The sequence below is a fragment of the Strongylocentrotus purpuratus genome, unplaced genomic scaffold, assembly GCF_000002235.5.
Source record: "Strongylocentrotus purpuratus isolate Spur 01 unplaced genomic scaffold, Spur_5.0 spur5_scaffold_11, whole genome shotgun sequence".
Taxonomy (NCBI): Eukaryota; Metazoa; Echinodermata; class Echinoidea; order Camarodonta; family Strongylocentrotidae; genus Strongylocentrotus; species Strongylocentrotus purpuratus.
In genome coordinates, this window is record NW_022145596.1 from 15,189,896 (window position 1) to 15,216,395 (window position 26,500).

The window sequence follows — 26,500 nt, forward strand, 5'->3', positions numbered from 1 at the left end:
CTACACGAACACGTGGCGTAAAAAAATCCTACCCTGGATTTTTACGATGTTACATGACATATTTAGAATATAAAGGCATTTGAAGAGCCATGCTTTTCAGGGAACATGTCTTATCTGATGTTCTTCCATACTTGCATAATAAGAATGATAACGCTCACAAATTATTTTTCACCTCTTCCCAGAACTCAACCTTCTCTTTAAACAATTTTTTTTCAAGCAGCGACCTTTGAAGTCAGTCAGTTGACACGACTCTCCTTTTGAGACACACTCTCAGAGCATCATGGCTGATCATTACAGATGACTCTGTACAATGGTGACCTTGTTCGGAGAACCGTTGACCTTCTGTAATAATTGCTCTACATGATCATGACATGAGGAAATATATAAAATTGTCTCTTTGCAATATATATATTTTTCATTTCAGTCCTGAATCTTTAAGATATTCTTCTTTTCAAGATCTTCCATCTCCTTCATCAATGATGCTACATTGTATCTGAGCTCATGGAACTTTGAAACTGGAATCTGTAAGACACAAAAGATAATTTTGTATAAAAGAAATTTATATATATATATCTTTCATTAAAAAAATGTACATGTCTGAAGAGGTATCTAATGTGTTTAAATTAACATATGATATTAAATTCCTCATCACAATAATCATTCTATACACATTAATACATATCATCTTTCCTGAAAAAGCATTAAAATTGTTACTCCAGATAACTACAGACAAATATCATTATACAAACACTGCCCTACCTTTGTGATAATTAAATTGATATATGGCAGAGACAGGAAAATAGTTCCATGTGATAAAGATGGGTCTTTATTTATGAAATCCCCTCCAATTCAAATCCAAGCCCAAGATTCTTCTGAATGAAGATGCAGCATAGCAGTCCCAGATGTAAATAAGCATTGATTAATACCTATGTCTTAACTAATACCTAACTACAATATCTCTCATACAACAGTTAGATAATGTGAATTATTATTCTTTATGGTGTCAAAAATTTCAGATTAATCCTGATCGATTTTCAAGTATTATGTTCATTAGACAATGTCTATTAGGAGCAATATGATATACTGGTACGGTACGATACATCACTCACAACTTGATTCTGAATCTGTGTAATGTTTTTAACCCTTTTTCCTTTTTAAAAAATTCATTATTGTTTTTAATTTCATTATAAACTGCTCAATTATATATTATTATATTATTCATATATTTATTTATCATGCAGACTTGATAGTGTCTTTGACTGTGTACTTAATTTCTACCATTGTTATCTATCTGTTTGTATTTGTATTTGAAATCCAACCCAACTTTTGGTTGCAATAAAGAAATAATAATAAGAATAAGAATTAATGCCCTTTGGATCCCAGTATACAATAAGTTCTCACCTCAAATGAGTGTACTTTTCCATCGCTCAGGGTCATCTCTGCCATGATGGTGGGTTCTAATGACCTACTCAGTGCACTGTCAAGAGAGGGCGGCAAACATAGTATGATGATGACATTTGTTGACTCTATTTTCTATTCTGGCAGCAAAAATGTTAAAATAATCTGTTTCAAATTAGGCAGGAAGGCATGTCAAGAAATCCAGGTTTATCACATACTTTCTGTAATATTTTGTACTCTTTCTCCATTTCTGTTTTTTTTTTTTTACCCTGTTCATCTTCTCTCTTTCCTTTCATCTTTTCCATCTACTGCATTTGTTTCTTGGTACTTTTTATTTATTTATTTTTTTAATTATTCTTTTTAATTTTAAATTTTCACTTTGACATCCTTTTCTTGGCAAAACTCTTGTCTATATATTATGGACATCAATAATTGTTAAGGTATGTACGACAACAAATGAATGTATTTATGTACTATTTGAAAATTAGAATTACAAATACTATTTCTTCAATAACCCAGAATGCTATCTTATCATCTACAATCGAAATTTCTACATCTCCCATGGTATTATCTTCTTAATTCTGATTCCATCTAGGAAATTTAGAATTTGCCACTAGCAATTAAAAGAATAACTGTGCTAATAGTGGTAAGTGGTAATATTTATTGTATAATAGATTTTTTATTTCATTTTATACAAGAAAAGGCAAAATATTTACCTTGTTGATATAGCAACATCTACCCTCCATCTGAAGTTATCAAGCTTGGGGAATCTTACTCTGCCCTTCTCTAACGCATCATTAATGGCTGCTCTCCTGTCAAACAATCATATATACAGATTTGTGTTATTGGTCAAAACACAGATAAGATAATTGAGTCGTTACAAACGGCAGTAGAACTAGGAAGGATAGAGATAACACAATGGATCAACTGCTGGATACTTTACCACGCAAGTTAATGCTAATGCTAACCCTAACCATAGGGCCTAATGCATTGACTAGATACATGATGAGTATTCAGGAGTTATTAAACCTTACGAAAATTGAACAAGCATTTTTGATCCAAATTTCAAAAATGTTTTACTTTTTTGGAGCGATGACAGATAATACACTTTATACTACTGATCTGAAGAGTAGAAAAGAACTTTAAAAAAAAAAATTTTAGGCCGCCATCCTAGTCAAGCATCACTTATGATTGCGATTTCCTGCACTTTTTCAACAGATAGTTTAAGTTTGGATAATACTTTAAATTTATGATAATATGTTACAGAAATATTAAGTTTCGTTATTATATGTACATATGTAAAAAAAAAAAAAAAAAAAAAAAAATTTAACATGAAGAAATTATTGTTTGTATATGTTGGATTATACCTTACATTTTTATATTTCTTTTTTATTCAGTTATATTATATTTGGAAAAATGCAGATATAAAATCAAAAATCAAATCAAAAGACTTACTTTGGTCCATACACAGCACTTGCAAAGTCAGTAGCATATTCTGGTGGAATTCTGAAGAAAAAACAATACACAATAGATTATTAAACAGATTTAATTTTCTATTACTCTTTATCTACGTATTCACTTATCAAAATAAGAATTGTTGAATATGTGAAATTTCACAGAATCTTGGATTATGATAAAGGCAGTGGTAATTTGAATATATTAATTTCATTGCCAGATAAACAAAACACAAAGTCTCATCCACAAAAGTGTCAAAAATCATGCATTTTATGAATAAATTATAAAAAGGATGGAAAAAAAACAACATTAGCAATGCTTAAGGATCCCCGCTCATGTAAGACAATGTATTGGGAACTTTTCCTAACTAATTATTGAGACATAACTTAGGAATACTAGTCATTGTTGTTAAATAGTGGCTACTCATGCTTCCTATAAGCTCTTAATAAGCCTTTACATGGGAAGGTTTCTTTTTAATGATAAACAATGTTAACGAATATCTTCAGGAAACCTCAAGGTTTGCATAACAAATAAGATCTACTGGTAATGTCATCTGTAAACACTTACTTGAGTTCTGATAGGTCAGCTTTGAAGAGCTATCATAGATAACAGAAATAAAGGTGAGAAATCTTTAATCCTATTACATTTAAACAAAAATTATCATCCTTATTTCCTCTAAATCAATCAACTTTCAGTTTTCAAATTGCAAGAAAGACAAACAGAGAAAGAAAGAAAGACAAAGCAAAGAGATAAAGGGAGAAATCAAGAAGAAACCTATATGCATATGGTACCCAAATACAAAATGTCTGTTCTCTTCACCAAGTGTCAAAATGTTTGCACGCAAGCAAAAACTGAAGAGTTTACATTTAGGCAAAAGACTATCAGCCCCCTCCCCTTGCCTGTACACCTATGTTCAAAGTGTGTTATCAATTAAGTGAACAACTTCCTTCAGCATCAGCTACACTAAATAGTTGTTTTAACTTCTGCCTGCAACAAAGCATTTCACTTTACTAGAATTGTTTAAATATCAAAATATATTCCACCAATAATTATATAAAAACAAGCCCCATACCTCTTGTTTTAATGATGTCTGCGGAAGTCTGTATGCTGCACGTAGGAGCGTCAAGATCCCAGAGTAAACAATCGATAGCGCATCACTTGACTGGCCACACTCATTAGATAAGTTTGGAATAAAATCTTCATCGATGATGGCACCTTCAAACGAAGACACTGACGCTGCCAAAGGAAACAAAACAAAAGTTCTGTGACAATAACTCACAAGTACAACTTGAATCCAATGCTCAAGGAACAAGTCGGCCCTTTTACCCTCTGATATGTTGGACACGCTTGCTTTAGCTTTTTAATAGGTTGACTCTTTCTTCTTTTTTATTTATTTATTTTTGGTTAAAAATTGGTTAGCTAATGATAGGATTTGTACTTTTTAGCACATTGCATGAGGACACAGAGTCTCTTTTTGATGGCACAAAGTAGTCTGCGACAGGATCAGGTTCTCATAGTATAACAAGGTTCCTTAAACGGGCTCAGCCATGGTGATTTGTTCGAAGGGGGCGGGGCACGTGCTAGTCTTATTGCCCATTTGGGATTTGAGAACGGAATGCACAAAATAAAATTATGAAAGAAAAGGAGGAAAAAATCAGAAATACACATCCACAATAATTAATTGTCTATTTCATACCACATTCAAGAATGGAATATATAGATCTCTGATGTGTGCAGGGCTCGGTTTAACAAAAAGGACTAGATTCTAGAAAAGTCAAAAGGCCAGGGGCAGGGAATGACAAACACAAAATTGCACAAGTGGGGCTGATAAACAAGTTGGTCGACGATTACCTTTCAGAAGCTCTCTAAACGTTGATTTATCTGTACTCTTTAGTAGTTTCAGCATAGATTTGATCTCCTGTGGTACCTTTGCACCAACAAAAAGGGTTCTATCACCCGCAAAACCTCCAGGATTTCCAACAGAAGGGAGGGCCATTTCGATGCATTTATCAGGTGATCGCGTAGTCTTGTATCTGGAGTCCGTATCAGTTTTCGGGTCCTTAATCACTAACGGGGTTTTGACGGGGATGTGCCACCGAAGCCCCCAAACCACTTTTCACTTTTAAGGATTTTTTAAAAGCCGATATTTCAAAATTTTGAAGAAAAAAAAATATTATTGTGGTTTTATCACAACATTAAAATCTAAGCTCCTTGAGTCAGACTGATCTAGAATCAGCGATAGAACACACACACAAACATTGTTCCAGTGCTAATCACCCATTTCCGGATTCTCTGCTAGCCAGTCAGAATTAATTTTCCGGGGTCTGAAACGTCTATATTTCGTTGATACTAGGTAAGTTTGTTTTCATTTTTGCACTTAAATACTGTGTGTTAGTGAGATACCCTAAGTGTTTTATACGTTAGATAGATGTATGCTGTTCATGATGGCTTTTCAAGACGTTATATACCATCCGGAAAGATTTTGGGCTAGTGCGATATCCGAGTTGTTTTATGCGGACACCGCCCCTCGGCTCTGCTCTGGCGGAGAGTAGCCATGTACACAGTATTCTGACAGTCGGTCACGGACTCACGGTCAGGCCCATGACAGTGGCCAGTGGGCGGGGTGCGAGTACGAGTGGGGTTGGCTTGTTAAAATTGTAATTAAATAGGTCAGAATGTATTCCGTATAATGGCCCATCTTGTATTATATTTATAAATTATAGATATAGACTCTAGACCATATTTTGACAATAGTCTAGATCTAGTCTAGACTATATTTTCATTCTTCATGTTTAAAAAACTTTTACATTATTCTTTAGTTTAATCATGTTTTATTTTAAATTGTTTTCAGTTTAAATACTGAACCCTGACCCTGTACTTTTAATATTTTTTTAAAGGAAATTGAATTAGTTTTAATGTGTAAAATACTTTGTCACGTAATTTATATCACAAGTCTAGTACCAGATCAGATGGAGACTATTTTTATGATCTTGTATACTTGTTATGATATACATTTAGGTTTTATGTTAAACTCTTTAAATACAAAGTGCAACTCTTTAAATACAAAGTGCATTTTGGACAAAATAAACTCTTTTTGTATGCATGCATTCAAAAACATATCAATATGACTTTGGTAAAGGTATGGAGATCTCAAATTTCTCAACAAAAATATTAGAAAATTTATATTATGAGGTATTCAGGAATGAGGAAAGGAGATTGTTGATTGTTGGAAGAATAGGAAAACTATATTATGAATGTAAAGTTAAACAAAGAAATTGATGAATAGTGAGGAAATGACATCCTAAACTCATGACCAAGTGGCCAATTTGTCTAGATATTTCCTTTTCATGATATTAGAAATCAATGACTTTCTTATTAGTGAGAGTTCAAGTGTAACTTTCTTTCATAAAAATGTGTAAATGTTATGATGCCTTATTCAAAGTCCATTTCAGACCTTTCTTGTTTAGGTGTTAGTAATCTTTAAATTATTTGCTAGGTCAAGAAAAATACTCCAAGTACTTTTCATTTTAAGATCATGAAATTTACCTGACTGACCCTTCAAAGAAATACAGATATTTACATGATTGATAGATGTAGGAGCAGATCTATGATTTTTGGGGTAAGGGGTCACATTGAATATTTCTGACAATTAATTTGAAATAAAAAGAATAAAAAAAATTACCTCATAAGGAAGGGGGGCGGCGGCAATTGGAGTCGTTTGCTGGGGTTTCAAGAGGGGTAGGGGAAAGATGAAGGATGGATGTCTCAATCTGAATATGCCAGTGGATATATTGTAGATGGACTGAATTATTTAAGATTACATATTGATCTAAATAGCACGTTATAAGATCCGTATATCTTCTTGTATATATTCTGTTTCAGATTTGATACCGGCTTGATAACTTAGCTCTAATACCAGGATGAATAGGTTCAAGGTTTCAAAGTTCAAGAATGCATTCTGTGTAAATCCAAAGAGAGAGGTAAGAATTTCCATGCATGTATTCATAATTTGTCTTCAAAGATTTCTTGTAAATAAAGATTCATTGTTAGACAAATATCTGTAATAACTTTCCAGATGAGTTACATTTCATGATAAATGAGAATTGTAGACATAATAAGGGACTTGAAAGTTGTACTGATTGTGAAGATAACATCTTATACTTTTTCCATTCTTATTTACATGTAGTCGTCTTTTTCAAAATGCTTGTCAATTGCAGTTATTGCACAAATGATTTGAATAATTAGGCTTCATTTGTTTTCTAAAAACATGCTATGTATTCCTTTACATTAATTTGTACCTAGATTTAAAAAAAAAAATCAAATTATTGAATTGCATAAAATCCATTGATTTTGCTCATTTTGTCTTCTCTGCCTTTTTGCTTCCTGCCATTTTCCTCTCTTTCTGTATCTCTTCTATCCTGTCTGTCTCACCTTACTATTTCTCTCCCTCTCTCTCTCTCTCTCTCTCTCTCACCTCTCTTCTGTCTCTCTCACTTTCTTTGTATCTCTGTCATTTTCTGTACCTCTACCCCTTCTGTTTGTCTTTGTTACTTTCTAAATGCCTCTCTCATCTTTCTGCCCCCTTCTCTGCCCCCTTCTCTCCATGTACTTTCATCTTTCTATTCCTCTATCTCTCTCTCTGTATATATATATATATACATACATATCTATCTCTCTCTCTCTCTATCTTTCTCTCTCTCTTTCTCCTTTCTCCCTCCCTCCCTCCCTCCATCTTATTTCCATCTTTCCATTCCTATGTCTTTCCCTATCTCTCCCTCTCTCCCTCTCTTTCCCTCTCTCCCCCTCTCTCTCCCCCTCTCTCCCCCTCTCTCTCCCCCCTCTCTCTCACTCTCTCTCTCTCTCTCTCTCTCCATCACCTCCCCTCCCCCTCTTTCTCTCTCTTTCCCTCTCTCTCCGTTATCAGACCTGGATAACCGATGTTCGAACAGGATCCCCCTCATCATGCGGGAATCACATCAAAGCCAGTGGGGCATACATGGTGTACAACGCCGATCCTCCAAGTACGTCTAACAAACTCAAACTTGATTGTTGTTTTTTTTGTGCCAAAAGGGCATTGGATTCTCATTCAGACATGGCACTTTGTGTGCTGAATATTCATTCAACAGTCCAACAATTGTTATTACAAGAATTTATTTCAAACAAAACATTTACTTGCTTTAACATCACGTGTGTACAGTAATAGTGAAAGAAATGATGATCCCAAAGTTTTGTGATGATATTTTGAACATGATTTGATAGAGTTCAGTTACAAGAATTTTATTTGTTCAGGACAGATTGTTTTATATTTTAGATCAAAACACTAAAGTATGCTCTACCCACCCTTAAAAAAAAAAGACAATCAAGAGTACCAAATTTGTATCAAAACTCTTCTTAAAAAAAAAAAAAGTGAGCAACATTCACATTCAGTACCATATACACATACATTGCACACTGTTATTGTGTGCTATCTCTAGTTTTCTTATATAGGAACATGCCTTTTAGTTCGAGTGTAACTTTCACATGTTCATGTATAATGCCTGTGAATGTAATTTAATCTGAGTGATTCAAAGCAGGGGGAAAAGTTCACAATAAAAAAAAAAGCTTCTATCATATTTCTTTAGGCATTAGTTTTCACTTTCACTTCGCGGTTTCGGATCAAGTTTGTAATAGGATCCGTACATGCTTGCACACTGTGCTCCTTGTCTGTGCGAGCTGTGAGAACTTGTGAAACTGAAATTAATTGTAAAGAGAAATTAATGTATCATTTACAATAATGTTTTGCACTGTGTTTATACCCTGGGACAAACTTAACAGGAAACTTCATACATGTACATGTAACATGTGTACTAGGTATATGAAAGCACTGGTAGACAGTGATAGAAAATGTGTGAATCTTAGTATGGAAAATGTGTGCATATGACATTTATGAAAATATTGACATGTTAAAGACAAAATTGCACATGAAATTCTCTTTAAACTAGAGTAATAAAGATATGACAATGTTACTCTATTTTTTTTCTTTTATTCGTTTTATCAAATTTATTATGTGTACCTAAAGACTATAATAATAATCATAATATTTAGCTTTTATATAGCGCTTAATACAAATGTCTCTAAGCGCTTTACAGTATATTATTACCCCGCTCATTGGATTCAGTACTTGCCTGCACAAAATGTGTGCACATTCTCCACTCCCTGGGGAGCATTCCAGCCAGGCGCTACTTGACGCTCAAAAACTGTTTGACCAACAATGACGGTCGCATCCTACCTAATCCTAATGTTGAAGAAGCAGATGTGAATATTTGTGTGTTTGCTTTGTGTAAGTCACTTTGCCAGTAAAGCAAGAGGCAAGATGTCAAGAGAGAAAGAGAAAGAAAAAGAGAGGAAGAAAGGTGGGCAGACAAACTGAGAGAGAGAGAGAGAGAGAGGGGGGGGGGTAGATGTTTTGACAGACATGCAGACAGAGATGTAGGGAACAGTAAGAGTGAAAGGACGCAAAAGAAAAACATAATGCTGAAATACACAGAATTTGCTGCAATTATCAGAAATTCTATTGTTTTTCATTTTTGTACTTATTGTAAAAATTCCTATCTCTTTAGGTGGAGGTTGTATAGGACTGTTAGATGTGAATTCTGTTGGTCGTCAGTCGCAGAACTTGTACTTGCATCATGCGCATTCATCCCTCGTCACAGATTTAGACTTCTCTCCTTTCAACGATTATCTTCTGGCAACATGCTCACAAGATAAAACGGTAAGACTATTTCTGAATTACCCTTTTTGTGTACATCCTTGTTAAATTCTAAAATGTTATCATTTAATTTGGTTTGTCAGCAGTACCATTCCTTAAAATAGATATTGTACATCCATTCCACTCAATATATTGACGTTACTTTTATTGTCAATCTAGTGGTGTTAGTTTTCAAATCTCTACAATGGCATTTATGAACTTTGATAAGACATTAATTTATCTTTGCCACTCTCAACCCAAATAAGACACATGTGAATAGATACCCAATAGAAACAAATTTCTTGAATCTTTTAGCACTTTAACAAGGAAATAAGGTTGCAGCCTCGGTAATATTACATTACTTCAATAGAAATAATTTTATAAATGGTGAAAATCAAAGTGATGATATGTAATTATGAATACTTGACTTTCATGAAATATTTATGATTGGTTTATGCCTTTATACTCCTTTTATTGTTGGAACCTGCATATTCTAAAAGCTTTTGAGAGTTAATATCCAAAGAGACCATTTGTTCACCTCTGACAATTTCTCTGAATACTCGGACAGATGATACATTGATACAAAATAGATTAATGTCCCAGAAGTCCCATAAGTTTTGGAACCAATACTAAATCTGGGGCTTATCGAGGAAACACATTGTGTGCAGTACGTTTAGAGAGTTTAATATAATTGCATGCAGATGTTTTGAAAAGGAAACCAAGCAGTGGGCGAGCAACGTACAAAATTAGAGCAACTATACATGGATGGAGCAGTACAATCTAAACATACAGTTTACCTACACAACAATATTTCTTACTAGTTAGTTCCTATTTCTACAAGGAAATCATTTGTTATTACATATCGGGGAAGAACATTATATGGACCCTTTGGAACCTTTGTCCATATGTACAATGTGCTATATTTCATATATGAATTAAATTTATTATTAATACCTTGTTTCCTTGTTTGAATGTATACAGATCAAAATATGGGATCTTCCAGAGGGAGGGTTTGCAGATGGTTTAACAGGCCCTGTGTGTTCATTCCAAGGTGGAGAGCGGAGAGTAGAGAATGTGCTGTTCCACCCCACAGCCAAGGATCTCTTGACTGCTTCAGTTTATACCACAGTGAAAATCTATGATTTGACTCAGGAAGAGGAAGCATTAGGTAGGAAATGAGATCAAACTCTTTCAATTCTTCTGTTTTTCATTTTAATGAACAAAAAATTGTTAATCTGCATGGTATGACCATGGAAGTGATTCAAAGCAGGGAGGTGTTCAAAGCAATTGCATTGGAATGATATTGGGATATAGGGATATTGTCAAGCCTGTTGAGAACAAGAACAACAACACTAACCACATGAACAATAATAATAATAATAATAATAATCACCAGTATCATCATCAAATTAGCACTTTGGGTAATTCTTCTAAAGATTCATTAGCTAATTAGCCCCTTAAAGGTATCGTTTAACAATGTTTCCAGTTTTACAAATCTGAGATGCATAGCCCTACATGTTAATTTATCAGTGCCCGTGATATGGTGTAATATCGAAGCCCTAAACAAATTGGGCTTCAAAATGATCATGAAGTGCTTTAAAAAAGTAAAAACCTTTGAGTGACCGGTTTTACCATACTCGTTTTCTCCAATAGACTGTAGTGTTATGAAAACCGTTTGGCAAACGCAAAATTTGATTTCGATTTTCAATCATAAATATCTTGATAATCAGACAGGCAATCGGCTTGTAAAAGTCATGGGGTTCCTGACTAACATAAAGGTTTATAATTATCATTGCAGCATGAGCTAAATCAAGGATTTTTTTTGAAGGATCTAAGACAAAGTTACCAGATCCCTTTAATGAACAAAAACATTTTAATCTGTGTGTATGACCATGGATGTGATTTAAAGTAATCGCATCGGAATGATGTTGGGAACTGGAAAAGAATGATTAATGTTCATATTTATACATGTCAAGCCTGTTAAGGCAGAGTTATTAGCAAATGAACAAAAGATTTTAAAGTGCATTGAATAAAAAATAAGGGAAATGAAGCTAGGAAGAAGGAAACTGTTTGTAACCCATCTGGTATAAGACTTTTACATTATATCATATATTATATATTAGACTTACGGTATTATACATCATTGTCGACAAACTATAATGAACCTAAAGTGTTCTGTTTAATGTCCATGAACATGTATGTAAAGAGTGAGTTGAGATACTTATACATAACAATAATGATGATGATAATGATGATAATAACAATATGAATATATTGATAATGATATTTATAATATTAATAATAATAATATCAATAATAATAATAATATTAATAAACAAATACTTATAAGACCAACAATGATAATTATCATTGTCATCATCAAATTAGCACTTTGGGTAATTCTTCTAAAGATTCATTAGCTAACTAGCCCCTCTAGACTGAGTCACATACATGCAAGAGATCATGTAAACAAAATATGAATGTGATAGCCTACAACATGCAGCTTAATTGTTCTATTGTAGTCTTTTCCATGCCATTAATGTGTGGTTAATTAACGTGTGGCCCAAAACCTAGCATACCTAATAATATGTACCACACTAGACCCCTAGCCCCTTTCTTTTACGAAACACATTTCACACACATTACTGAACTTCACCATCGTATACTTCAGACGTGGAAGTGTGCCTCATAGAACTGGAATTTGATTGAAATGATTCAGAGCCCTTTGTTGTACTCCAGCCAACAGTCTGTTCCATAAATAGTGTATGACTCACCCTATATGCATGACCTGAATAGCCCATCATACTTAACACACATGTTGGTAATTAATATCTCAGTGTTATGATTATAGTCAATACCAGGAGTACTTTATTTTATTGTTTTTTTCCTAATTGACATTTCCTGTACGGATTGCAACTCAATTTTATTTATTTATTTATTTATTTTTATTTTTTATTATTATTATTTTATTTATTTATTTTTATTTATTTATTTATTTATTTATTTATTTTTTTTTTTGGGGGGGGGGGGGGGGGGGTGGAATACTTTTGTCTATTTTTTACCGAAACATATTGAATCTATGTGAAATGTTGCTAAAATTATCCCTTAAAGGAGCTTATGGTGATGACTTATTGATGTCATAAACAACACCTGTTTGTAATAAAGGTAGGGCCCCTTTTCTGTTGATTACGTTGTATTGCATGCATGTCATAGAGATATACTTGAACATGTGTTTGAGTCAGTCATTGGAGTAATGGCAGAAATAAGATATCAAATCAAAACAAATATATGTAATCTTGTGTCAATCATTAAAGAGCATGCCAGCTAGAATATGCTGTTTCAAAATATCGTTGTAAATTGTGATTAATATAACTTGAGAGTTGAGATTTGACTTGATTCACTTCATCATTTTGTTTTCTTTTTTGGGGGGGGGGCAGGGTAAAAAGAAAGCAATCAACAATAATATGTTCAACATATATCTATATAACTATATGACTATATAACTATATAGCTATATACATTATATTATATAAATATATTAATTGTTTCTTTTTGAGAAGTACATGTAAGTATATCCCATTTTATCATGTAATGATTAATTATTTTGTTGTTGTTAACAGCTGTTGAAGTAGCTGAGGACCAGCTCCAAGGCATCAGTTGGAAGCTTGATGGAACCCTCCTGGCAACCACCTCCAAAGATAAGAAGATTAGGATAGTGGATCCGAGAGCTAATAGTGTCACCTCGGTAAGTCTACACTTCATCTTTTCTCAACCCAAGTCAGTCATCCACTTCGGCGCAGTCCTTAAAAAATTATCTAAGATAGAGAGTGGGTGAGGGAGAGAGAGAGAGAAAGAGAAAATAAAGAAATATAGACAGAGATAGAGAGAGAGAGTGGGTGAGGGAAAGAGAGAGAGAAAGAGAAAATAAAGAAATATAGACAGAGATAGAGAGAGAGAGTGGGTGAGGGAGAGAGAGAGAGAAAGAGAAAATAAAGAAATATAGACAGAGATAGAGAGAGAGAGTGGGTGAGGGAAAGAGAGAGAGAAAGAGAAAATAAAGAAATATAGACAGAGATAGAGAGAGAGAGTGGGTGAGGGAGAGAGAGAGAGAAAGAGAAAATAAAGAAATATAGACAGAGATAGAGAGAGAGAGTGGGTGAGGGAAAGAGAGAGAGAAAGAGAAAATAAAGAAATATAGACAGAGATAGAGAGAGAGAGAGTGGGTGAGGGAGAGAGAGAGAGAAAGAGAAAATAAAGAAATATAGACAGAGATAGAGAGAGAGAGAGTGGGTGAGGGAGAGAGAGAGAGAAAGAGAAAATAAAGAAATATAGACAGAGATAGAGAGAGAGAGTGGGTGAGGGAAAGAGAGAGAGAAAGAGAAAATAAAGAAATATAGACAGAGATAGAGAGAGAGAGAGTGGGTGAGGGAGAGAGAGAGAGAAAGAGAAAATAAAGAAATATAGACAGAGATAGAGAGAGAGAGTGGGTGAGGGAGAGAGAGAGAGAAAGAGAAAATAAAGAAATATAGACAGAGATAGAGAGAGAGAGTGGGTGAGGGAAAGAGAGAGAAAGAGAAAATAAAGAAATATAGACAGAGATAGAGAGAGAGAGTGGGTGAGGGAGAGAGAGAGAGAAAGAGAAAATAAAGAAATATAGACAGAGATAGAGAGAGAGAGTGGGTGAGGGAAAGAGAGAGAGAAAGAGAAAATAAAGAAATATAGACAGAGATAGAGAGAGAGAGAGTGGGGGGAGAGAGAGAGAGAGAGAGAAAGAGAAAATAAAGAATATAGACAGAGATAGAGAGAGAGAGAGAGTGGGTGAGGGAGAGAGAGAGAGAAAGAGAAAATAAAGAAATATAGACAGAGATAGAGAGAGAGAGAGTGGGTGAGGGAGAGAGAGAGAGAAAGAGAAAATAAAGAAATATAGACAGAGATAGAGAGAGAGAGAGTGGGTGAGGGAGAGAGAGAGAGAAAGAGAAAATAAAGAAATATAGACAGAGATAGAGAGAGAGAGAGTGGGTGAGGGAGAGAGAGAGAGAGAAAGAGAAAATAAAGAAATATAGACAGAGATAGAGAGAGAGAGTGGGTGAGGGAAAGAGAGAGAGAAAGAGAAAATAAAGAAATATAGACAGAGATAGAGAGAGAGTGGGTGAGGGAAAGAGAGAGAGAGAAAGAGAAAATAAAGAAATATAGACAGAGATAGAGAGAGAGAGTGGGTGAGGGAGAGAGAGAGAGAAAGAGAAAATAAAGAAATATAGACAGAGATAGAGAGAGAGAGTGGGTGAGGGAGAGAGAGAGAGAAAGAGAAAATAAAGAAATATAGACAGAGATAGAGAGAGAGAGAGTGGGTGAGGGAGAGAGAGAGAAAGAGAAAATAAAGAAATATAGACAGAGATAGAGAGAGAGAGTGGGTGAGGGAGAGAGAGAGGGAAAGAGAAAATAAAGAAATATAGACAGAGATAGAGAGAGAGAGTGGGTGAGGGAGAGAGAGAGGGAAAGAGAAAATAAAGAAATATAGACAGAGATAGAGAGAGAGAGTGGGTGAGGGAGAGAGAGAGGGAAAGAGAAAATAAAGAAATATAGACAGAGATAGAGAGAGAGAGTGGGTGAGGGAGAGAGAGAGAGAAAGAGAAAATAAAGAAATATAGACAGAGATAGAGAGAGAGAGTGGGTGAGGGAGAGAGAGAGGGAAAGAGAAAATAAAGAAATATAGACAGAGATAGAGAGAGAGAGTGGGTGAGGGAGAGAGAGAGAGAAAGAGAAAATAAAGAAATATAGACAGAGATAGAGAGAGAGAGTGGGTGAGGGAGAGAGAGAGGGAAAGAGTGAAGGAGGGAGAGAGAGAGAGTGAAGAAGGGAGAGAGAGAGAGAGAGAGAGAGAGAGAGAAGCTGGAATAAAGATAGAGGACTTCTCTGATAGTTGAACATCTTTGCCCCTTTTCTGACAGTTTTGGTTTCACTTTTGCTCAAATAATTCACCTCCATGTGCTGCAGGATGTCATCAATCATTTATTATTTAATTGATTGCTGAGAGCCAGAATGATGATACCTTGAATTTGTTTCCACAGAATAAATGTCCTGTCTCTAAACAGAAAATAAAGTCCTCAATCTGTCCTCAGTCTGTCAGTGAGAGAAGCATTTTACAGTTTTAAATCTTCTATTGGTTTGTATAAAGAGACTCATAATGATCAATTTGAAGTGAGACCTGTGCAGTACACCAGGGACTTGTCATATGAATTTACTGTGAATCCTCTAATTAATCGCAACTTGTAAAATTATGTCTCTTTGGTACAGAGTTGTGATTGATTTCTAGCTTTGACCGATTAGAATCAATCGCATCTGTTAATATGAAGAGGTTCAGGTGTATCTACAGCCCTGCAGAGATCAGTATTACTCTTAATGAAGTACATGCACAAATGTGGAGTTAAGCTAAATACACAATTGTACCTTACTACCTTTAATTGCTACAGCTAGACAATACTAATAAATGCTATTTAGTTTAGAGAGCACTCAAATTATCACTCCAAAGTAGTACCATAGATTTTCGTACCGTTATTTATTGTCTTCTTAATGATTTCTACGATCATTTACATTTGGTTTATATTTCCTGTATCTGTTCTTTCACTCTTTAGGAAACACAAGGACACGACGACATTCGTGATTCCCGTGTATGCTGGCTTGGGGATAGGGACCACATTCTCTCGACTGGCTTCAACAGTGTAAGTGTGCCCCTCAGAATAATGTAGATTACATGAATTTTTTTTAAAGCAATAGGTAAAATATTTGAAATATGCTGTAATCATAATGAAAAAAAAAGATCATTACTCTCGAGTCTGGTAATCATTGCCATGCTGTAGTTAAATATGAACATTTTCTGTTCCTTGTTTGAAGGAAATTTACATCTGTTGGCTTTTTTCCTAGCCTTTGTAAAACTGTTCTGAAGATATAAGAAAATGTAACAGAAAGTTAATCTTGGGAATGCTATCATTTAGATGTGAATTCAATAATTGTATTGTAAACTGTGGATGATATATCAATACTTGTTAATTTGTTTTCTTCAATCAGCGGAGAGCGAGGCAAGTGAAGGTTTACGATACGCGTAAATTTGGAACAGCGTGTTGCTCTGCGGACATGGGAACAGCAACTGGGTAAGATTCATGCCTCACCTCTCAACCCCCTCTCCCACCCCCTTCCTCACCCCCTCTCAACCCCCTCTCCCACCCCCTACTACACACCTCTCACCCCCCCCCCCCTCTCCACACCTCTCTGATCTTCTCAATGTACCTTTTGTGTAACTTTTGTAGGAAATTAATAAGCATCTATCATAAAGTTCTTCTTGTCATGTTTATATCATTATTTATGGACCTAGGTGAACTAAGTGAAAGAGTTGTTGATTAATGTATCATCATACAAAATATCAATGTTTAGACAGTATATCAAGTTTATATTATAATGAACATAATCATGCATTGAGAAGAGGTGATGACACAGAAGGGCTACAACCCAAGCGTAGCTTCATATGCTTGCAGCCCACAAACACTGGTATTTTTTAGGCTGACATGTATTCTTATACTTCACATTTTATTTGTACTGTTATTTTACCTTAAATGCTAAGATGCAAAAAATATGAAGAAGCAATCAGAGGACCTAGGGTTCTGTGTCCTATCCAATAAAATTTGGCAATCAAGGCTTTTAAAGGGATCCGGTTACTTTGTCTCAGATTCTGAAACAAAATTCTGGATTTAGCTCATGCTGCAATGATAATTATAAACCTTTAGGTCAGTCAGGAACCCCATGAATTTTACAAGCCGATCGCCTGTCTGATTTCAAGATATTTATGATTGGAATTACAAATTTTGAAAACCGTTTGCCAAATGGTTTTCATAACACTACAGTCTATTGGGGAAAACGAGTATGGTAAAACCGGTCACTCCAAGATTTTTACTTTTTTGAGGCACTTCTTGATCATTTTGAAGCGCAATTTTTTTAGGGCTTCAATATTACACCATATCACAGACACTGATAACATGTAGGGCCGTGTATCTCAGATTTTACATTGTTAAACGTTCCCTTTAATAGGTTACCAAGGACACTTCTTCCACCATTATATAATTTGCATGTAACATATTGGTGTTATTACTATTTTCACAGAACGATGATGCCATTGTATGATCCTGACACTCAACTTGTCTTCCTGTGTGGAAAGGTAGGAATACCTCAAGCAATCATGTATTATCATCCAATTTAGGCATGTTATGTTTCCAATAGACTCATGATATGTACATGTTTCATTCATGAGCCCTTCTAGATAACTGATGTTTAGTTGCTGATTTTAATTAATCCCAATTAGACATTGATTTGATTTTAATAGCATCTCCTAAAGGCTTGTTTACATATACTACGGTAAAACATCGCTGTTTACTGAAGGTTTTGTTAAGCATACAGAGCTGAAACTTTTTATATCTTAAAACATACATTTGAGTGACTACATACATGTAGGACCATCATATAGTTACACGCTATTACTTTTCATCCTCACTTGCCATTAATTTAGTACTCAAAAAAAGTTTACTGCTGCATATGTAAATTAGCCTTAGCTAGTTGTAAAATACTTTTGCGGACAATAATTACTTTGCCATTGATTTGAGGGTTTCAATTTGGATCAAAACTCTTTACAACAACGGAGCCTTGATTACATTTACCAATATTTTGTTGAAATATAATCATCCATGATCCATGATTATAAAAGATAACAGAAAAATGTCTGAGTTAGGTATCATATGAGGGATTGTAACACACATAACGATGATCAATTGTTTATTTACTTATAACAGTCTTAGGTCTCTGCATTGAAGTCTTTTTTTTGTAAGGTAACAGTATTTCTTTATCTTTATTTATTTATTTGTTTTGTGCAGGGTGATCAGAGGATAGGAATTTTTGAAGTTTTGGATGGAGGAGCCAGAATCTCTGATTGTAAGAATCGTTTTTCTTCTATTTCATCTTTTTAAAAATTTGTTTGTTTCTTTCTTTCTTTATTGGGGGTGGGGTTGATGGTTTGTTGAAATCCATCCTTCTTATAATCTGATATGAACAAGAAATATGAAAGGTTTATGTTGTATTCTTTGGTACCACATATAGCAGAAATCAACAGCAAGAGAGAAAATGTCTTGTTCTTACGATAAATGTTATATCCCAGTATAAAAGAAATATGTGAATGATTAAATGCTGATTATAGGGTATCACATAAAGCAGCAAAAGGGAGTAAGTCTCATTCCGAGAATACCTTGTATCTCAGTAGGAAACAGATGTGTGAATGATTTGATTCCTATTATAAGGTACCGCATAAAGTAACAGAAGGAAACATGTCTCGTTCCTAGAATACCTTTCTATCCCAATTTTAAAGAGAATTATGGATGATTCATTCATTTATCAATGGGTTTTACATACTAGTACATCATTGGTCAGGAGAAAAAGGGAACATGTCTCCTTCCCAATAAGATAAACAATATCCCATGTTTTGTCCATAGGTACCACATACAGCAGTGATCAGCAGCAGAAGGGAATATGTCTCGTTCCCAAGAAAGTCTTAGATGTGATGTCGTGTGAGGTCGGTAGACTTCTGCAGCTCACCAAACAAGGCATCATTCCTCTCAAAGTAGAAGTGCCTCGAACAGTGAGTACGATCCAGGGCCCCGTTTCATCAAACTGTTATCAGTAGCAACTGCTACATTTCTATGAAAAATCTGCTCTCGGCCAATCAAATGCCACTATTTCAGTAGCTTATAAAAGTTATTGTAACTTGTTATTGATAACAAGTTATGAAACAGGGCCCAGAGGTGAATTAGTTTAAGGGAGTTAGTCTATTTAGTTAGTCTAGTTAGTTAGTCTATTTATTTAGTCTATTTAGTTAGTTTAGTTAGTTAGTCAATTTAGTTAGTTAGTCTATTTATTTAGTCTATTTAGTTAGTTTAGTTAGTTAGTCTATTTAGTTAGTTTAGTTAGTTGGTCTATTTAGTTAGTCTAGTTAGTTAGTCTAGTTGCTTAGTTAGCTAATCAAGTGGCAGTTGGTCTAGTATATGAATCAAGTGGCAGTTGGTCTAGTATATGAATCAACAACAACAGTCTAATCAGAAGTTTGCTACTCTCAGTCTTAATTTGGGTGATTTGTTGTTTACTGCAGCAACTAGTTTGTACTAGTTTGTATTCCGTGAGAGATATACGTTTAGTGCTTTTGGTTGTGATTGGGTTTTTTAATAGGTCTTGGGTTAAAGTTAGGTTTAATCCATTGTCTACGGGAACCAGGTGGTCCCTGTGTTACGTGTATGGGAATGAGAAAATTTAGTATCCAAGGGGTTAATATTTAGGGTACAGAGCAATTGTTGCCTAAATATGAGTCGTACAATCCCATTTATGTGCTTCCTCTTCACTGAATCTTTCTGAATAATTCTCCTAATTTCAAACTTTGCCTGTTTTTCTTGACAGAGTCATCTGAACTTTTACCCAGAGTTGTTCCCAGAGACAGCAGGAGATGAGCCAGCGTTGTCATCGACCCAGTGGCTTGCCGGAGAGAATGCACAAGTAAGACTCTTTTAGTATGATCAGCTCTCTGTCTTCACCTACAAACTAGTCCAGGCAGACCCTGGTTCAAACCTGAGTCATGTCTTTTGGATGGTGACATTAAATGTCGGACCCCAGGCGTAAATAATCATATCTGTTTGATACACATCTGTAAAAACCCAATGTCACACACACACACACATAAGCATGGGTTCTCATTTGGGAATTTGAGTATGCGTGTACCAGAGTTTTACTAAATGAACATTGTTGCATTCAGCATGGAACAGTGACATTGATAGTAAATAAGAAAGAAAAAAAGTATATAGCATAACCAGACTTTAGCCAACATTTGATCTGGATTAATAGGTAGAGAATGCAGGGTTAAGACCTCTTAGGCGAGGCGTCAAAAATTTCGATACCAGCAGGCTGCCGCCTCACATATTGGCGCATCGAGGCTGCAATTACGGCCGAAGCCTGGCTGGGGCAATTATTTTTCACTTATTAGCCCAGCCGGCTTGCGCCAGGCCGGGATCTGAGGCTCGGTTTCCATTCGAAAGGCGGCAGTCGGCGCATGCTTTTGAATGCCATTTCCTACCGCCAGCGGTAGCCGGCTGAGCTAATTTTAAAAATGCAGCCAGGACGCACAAGTGCAGTTAGCTGCCGCTGGCTGGTATATTTATTTTTGACGCCTCGCCTTAGAAGGGTTGTTCACATGTTGTAAACACACACGAGCAGTGACATTGATAGCAACAAGAATAAGGGGGGATTTTTTGTTAATGTGTACCACAATTTAGATTTCAGCCAATATTTGATCAGGATATTGGCTCAGAAACATCAATGTGTATTCAATTATCAATATGAAATATAATTAGATAGTAGTACTACGTTGAGCCCATGTTGGACCAACATTGTTTAATTTGTTGGCCGATGTTGCAACTGACTTGCCAACATTTTGTTGTTGTTGGTACATTGGAACCAAGATTGACTTGGCTACCCAACTGCTACTGTGCAGACCATTGGGATCATTGTCTTAACTTACTATTGCTTTACTGGGCATTTATGATCTTAATTGTAAGGTTGTTGTTTTATTCTTTGACTTTTTAATCAAAGGTTGCCAAATTTAGTCTTGATCCAGCCAAGAGGAAGAATATGAAGCCCAAGAAACCAGCCAATCAGGATGCACCTGGGTCTGCTTCGTCCAATCAGACACAAGCAGGAGGAGATGCTCCATCAATACAAACAGAGGTGAGAATAATATGAGAAATAAGATGAAATTACATTGTGTCCTATATGGTTTATCCTTCTGTATCCAACTCTCTCTCCGCCCCCCCCCCCCTCTCTCTCTCTCTCTTCCCCTCACTCTATCGACCCTCCTTCCCTCTCCATCTCACATTCTCACCCCTCCTTCCCTCTTTTTTTTCTCCCAGCCTCTGTCAGTCTCCCTTCCTCCTTCTTCTCTCTCTCTCTCCACCCTCTGTCTCCCCTCCCTCTTTTCACTTCTTGATCTGATCATTTGTTTATTTCTTCATTATGAAGCTTTGAAATGATTTTGTAGAAAATTATAGAAGCACATTCATATGGGTTCAGAGGGTTATCTTTTAATGGATACCATTTCTTTGTTATATTGATTTGTTTTTTCAACTGGTCATATTGAACTTGGTAAATTCCAATCGACATACAACTTTAATGATCATGAACTCCAATATTTTGGGGCTCAAAGTCAGGTATAACCTGTTATAAGATGATGACCTGGATCCCAATCAAATAATTGGTTGAAAGGGTACACGTGACCAGGCATTTATTTTGCCTAACGCATAATGTGAATAATGACCGGTCATTATCCAATTCTAATGACCGGTCATTAGTAAATTCATGTTATAAAACATCATTTTATATAACAAATAAAACATAATCTTATAAAATAAATAATACACAGCATTTTGTTCGGCCATTAGTAAAATTACCCACACTCGGTACCTTCAAAACAGTCCAAAGGTACCTTGTGTTGGTAATTCTTACTAATGCCCTCACTGCTGTGTATTATTTGTAACCAATCCTATTTTGGAGGAATTATTCCTATTTTGAGGTCTTTAGGCTACTGTTTCTAACCCTAGGTTTCTCTCTCTTTTTCTGAAACATTATGTGTGAACAGTATACCAAATAAACTGTATTGCTAATTTTGCCTCGAGAAATTCCTAATTTTTGCTGTGAGAGGTTAGCAGGTATGATTAAATGTGCAACTTTAGACTCTTATATCTGTAGAAGTCATTGTGAATGGTGACTGGCTTTACAGTAGAAAACCAGATTAAGTCTGATATCTCATTATCTGTGGCCCTATCACTCTGCTCTCCCTAGGATGCCAAACCCGATGAGTCGCCATCATCAGCTACACCGGCCCCACCCGCCTCTTCCAGCACATCAGCTGCCATGGCAACTGCATCGTCATCATCATCATCATCATCAGCTCCAGCATCCTCCTCTACAGCGAAAGCTTCCAGCGCTGCTTCAGTCTCAAGAACTGAGAACGCATCACCCAAGAAGAAATTCACCATGGCAAAGACATCAAAGTTTAAGCATTTACAGGTGAGCAGGCGCATTGTCATCAGTTTTAGAGATATGAATATCAAGCAAAGAATTGCAATGAGATTTGCAATTTGAAGCTTTTGTGCTGTAAACTTGACAAGCTTGGCTTCCATCTATTATTCGTGGACAGAGTTTGCTCTGATGCTCCAATCCCCCCCCCCCCCAACTCCACTCCAGTGTGCAGAAAAGCCAAACCTGTCATAGTGGTCACCTCTCTATAAAAGCTCCCTGTGTATAGTGGCCATTGAATTTTGTCTCCCTCATGAAGAATAGGTAGTGCAAAGTAGAACCTGTATAGAAGGGTGTCTACAGGAGCTTCTTTGGTATCTGCAAACCTCTTAGGGACGGTATTCTGTATTAAATGCCTTGTGTAAACCCAGACTTATTATTCCATTATTTTATTTCTGCTCTATTTTCCTTGGTTGGCCTCAATATGCAGGTTTGACTAATCATAATGCTGCTCGTGCTAGAACAGAATGATTAAAAATGTGTCACATTAGCATCTAAGACATTTAAAATTTGTGTAAATATTGTTGAAACAAGCATGTTGCAAAATTTAGTAAAATCAGTAAACACGCATGCATATGGTTATATGTAGTTGATACATGCCTGAAAAATCGTAAAGTTTGGTATATATGTTTCTATTTAATTTTTTCATTTTTCATTTTTCATTTTTTTTTTTTTTGGGGGGGGGGGGGGTAATTTCCATCCAATTTTTGGTAGTTTTAGCAAAGTCTTAGTTTTAGTGTTACCTAAAATTAATAGACGATAACAACATTTGTTTCTGATATAACACTCATATCCATTATGCTGTGACGCTCATGGGGCTTAGACATTATAAACCCGTTACAGCATAGCTGCCAAATATAACTGGCACTTGAGCATATCAGGGCCCCGTCTTTATACAAAGAGTTCATATCAATCGCAACTTGGAGACTGAAAACTTGCGATTGATAGGAGAACTTACGATTGATATGGGTCAATCGCAACTCTTTGTAAGACGGGGTCCAGTTATTCATTTACGCATGGGTGGAGATCTAAAATTAAACTTAAACTGTGAAATCTGTTGTTGTAGGGAACCCTTGGGCAGAGGAAAGATCACATCTTCAACATCCGGAATGCCAGCATCAACGTGTTTGGAGAAAGTGATGGTTTCCATGCCAACAAGAAGTGGGCGGCTGTCCCTCTTGCTGGCAGCGGAGGTCTCATTACCATCATCGATGTAAGTAGTCTTAGTTTCATTCTCATAAACCAGGCCGACCGTGAAGCTTGGAGTCTGGATTCATTTTCTCTCACCCAATTTCAGCATGCGAGACAAGAATATATAGATTTTGAGTCAAATTTGAACTTGTCTTAAAAACCTGGCTTGTGCAGGTCAGAAAGATAGATAGAATTTCACTTTTTACACTAGGTGAATGTGTACAAAGTCAATGCAAAATCTATTCTGTTGTCTCATAAGTAGAACTTTACTGGGGCATTAGAACCAGATTTTTTTTTTTTTGTGATTGGACTCTGGTTTAAAAGGCTTGCTATTAATGAATGGAAAGAAGTCATGACTTGCCATTGTTACGATTTATACCGGTAGCCAACCAAGGAATAGGCCTCTTGATTGTGTATAAGATCAATATTTTGTATCTCGTGCTATTAGAGCTGTATCTTAGGCAGAATATTTAAGGCTTTGAGACGTGCAATTACAAAAGGGTTGACATATTTACCCTGTTTTATAATTCTTCAATGTCAACTTTGTAATAAGAATATCTATGGATAATTTTTTTTCTATGTCAAACTTTTCATTCTGTTTCCTGACATTCTACATTTCTGTTTCTTACTTGTTATTCAATCTTCCTTTTCTTATTTCTCATTTCTCCTCCTGTCAGTTTAATCTAAAATATTGAAATTTTAATTAATATGTTTGTTTTTTTAGATGCAAATTCACTGGAATATCCAACTCTAAAAAATCTTGAATGTCTCTCATGTAGACTGGTGAACCTCTCTCATCTCTGTTATTCGCTACAGATAAACAAACCAGGCAAGCTTCCTGAGACGGGGGTACCCACCGTTCAGAACGGTTCCACCATGATGGACTTTTGCTGGGATCCTTTTAATGACTGCAGACTGGCCGTTGCTTGTGACGATGCTAAGATCCGTGTCTGGAGCTTCCCTGAGGAGGGCTTCGAAGGAACACTGACCGAACCAGACGTCTTCCTCTTAGGTCAGTCGCCAGGGGGCCACTTACTCAAAATTTCTTAATTTATTTTGTCTATGTTCCTTGCTGTAATCCTACTTGAAGAGATCCATCATCCATTAATAATACAGTCAAAATCTGCTATAGTGACCACCTGTCTACAAAGGCCCCTTTTTTTTTATTTCCTTGAAAATGGTTTCTCATTAAAACATGTACTGAAGGAGCCTGTCTACAAAGACCACTTTTTGTCTTTCCCTGTTATAGACAGGTTTTTACTGTATTAAAAATTCTATCCTGGGGGCAAGATTGCTCAGTGGTAGAGCAGTGGTCTTGTAACTGAGAGATCCCAAGTTAAAAATCAAGTCAATATACCAGTGCCGTTTGGAAACGCATTAATCCTAATTTCTAAGTTTCTGGGAGAGGACTGAAAGCCATCTGTCCCCTGTGGCTGGTGGCTTTCATACAAACATACACATGCTTTATTAGGTGAAAACAAACCATCAAATCTTCTTCAGTGAGGATATTATCACATAAATTGGAGGTGACTAAACATTATTTTAATTTTTATGGTACATGTAGGATTCTGAGCTGTTATTGCAACTTCAAATGGCGTCTTCTGTATTGAAAAAAATGCATGTAAAAATTTAAGGTCAAATCTGGCCCCTGCAATATAAATCTTAGCGATTGATTAAATGATAATTGACTGTACATTGCTTTCAAATGTAAAATTGCCATCCCTTCATCGCTAACTTATATTATTGTTAAAGTGTGCTCCAAATAAAGTGATTTGCCTAACACCACAGTTAAATCAGACTTGATTGTAACTGTTTAAAATTAGGATATATCTTTCCTCACATTTTTTTTTATTACTGTTCTTTAAAAATTGACTTTTTAATGAGTGTTATCACCGATGTTTAACCTTCTAGGACATCAAGAGAAAATCTACTTCATAAAATTTCATCCCCTGGCGAGTGACGTTCTTCTATCAGCGTCGTTCGACATGTTCCTGAAAGTCTGGGACCTGACAACGGGAGAGGAAATATTATCCTTAGAGGGGCATACAGATCAAGTAAGGATTGTGTGGTGCAGTGTTGTGTTGTGTGATGTGGTGTGGTGTGGTGTGGTGGGGTGTGGTGTGGTGTGATGCTTGTGTTATATGGTGTTGTGTAATGTGGTGTGTTGTGTTGTGTTATGTTGTGTTTTTTCATGTTGTATTGTGTTGTGTCGTGTTGTGTTAAATTGTGTTGTGAAAAGTAATGTTAAGAAATGCTCGTTTGAATCTCGTGTACAGCATCATACAATTTAATCTCAAAATACTCTTCTTCTTTTTTTCTTCTCACTTCTCTAGAGCAAAGTCAGAAAGCAAAATGAATTAGAATGGGGGCATAATAGATAGATAGATAGATAGATAGATAAATGGATTTTATTAAGATCTTTGTGTCTGGCAGTTAAAAACTGAAATGAACATGAATTTCAATGACAATTTCCAAATAACATTAACATAATAACATAATAATGCACTGTGAATTAAGAGAATTGATTGATAAGAAATAATCACCCATAATTAAGCACATTATGATGTATGATTATGTATT

At 35.6% G+C, this 26,500-nt stretch overlaps 2 protein-coding genes across 2 annotated transcripts in view; one reads left to right on the top strand and one right to left on the bottom strand.

Moving 5' to 3' along the window:
- Positions 1–212: 212 nt before the first annotated feature.
- Positions 213–4,901, bottom strand: LOC588044 (COMM domain-containing protein 5). Its single transcript, XM_787745.5, has 7 exons — positions 4,705–4,901; positions 3,926–4,089; positions 3,421–3,449; positions 2,854–2,904; positions 2,115–2,210; positions 1,402–1,477; positions 213–522 (listed from the first exon to the last, which is right to left on the bottom strand). Exons 1-7 carry the CDS (start codon positions 4,847–4,849, stop codon positions 421–423), a joined length of 663 nt encoding a protein of 220 aa, XP_792838.1. The 5' UTR covers positions 4,850–4,901; the 3' UTR covers positions 213–420.
- Positions 4,902–5,077: 176 nt separating this feature from the next.
- Positions 5,078–26,500, top strand: part of LOC585288 (coronin-7) — a 39,034-nt gene continuing 17,611 nt past the window's right edge. The window contains exons 1-17 of the mRNA XM_030980760.1: positions 5,078–5,206; positions 6,736–6,833; positions 7,778–7,874; positions 9,453–9,604; positions 10,562–10,748; positions 13,201–13,325; positions 16,213–16,299; positions 16,646–16,728; positions 17,732–17,786; positions 18,496–18,553; positions 19,108–19,253; positions 20,063–20,158; positions 21,248–21,382; positions 22,493–22,720; positions 23,796–23,942; positions 24,737–24,932; positions 25,832–25,974. Coding sequence (XP_030836620.1) covers positions 6,774–6,833; positions 7,778–7,874; positions 9,453–9,604; positions 10,562–10,748; positions 13,201–13,325; positions 16,213–16,299; positions 16,646–16,728; positions 17,732–17,786; positions 18,496–18,553; positions 19,108–19,253; positions 20,063–20,158; positions 21,248–21,382; positions 22,493–22,720; positions 23,796–23,942; positions 24,737–24,932; positions 25,832–25,974 — 1,995 coding nt within the window. The 5' untranslated portion in view covers positions 5,078–5,206; positions 6,736–6,773. The remainder of the gene's footprint in view (positions 5,207–6,735; positions 6,834–7,777; positions 7,875–9,452; positions 9,605–10,561; positions 10,749–13,200; positions 13,326–16,212; positions 16,300–16,645; positions 16,729–17,731; positions 17,787–18,495; positions 18,554–19,107; positions 19,254–20,062; positions 20,159–21,247; positions 21,383–22,492; positions 22,721–23,795; positions 23,943–24,736; positions 24,933–25,831; positions 25,975–26,500) is intronic.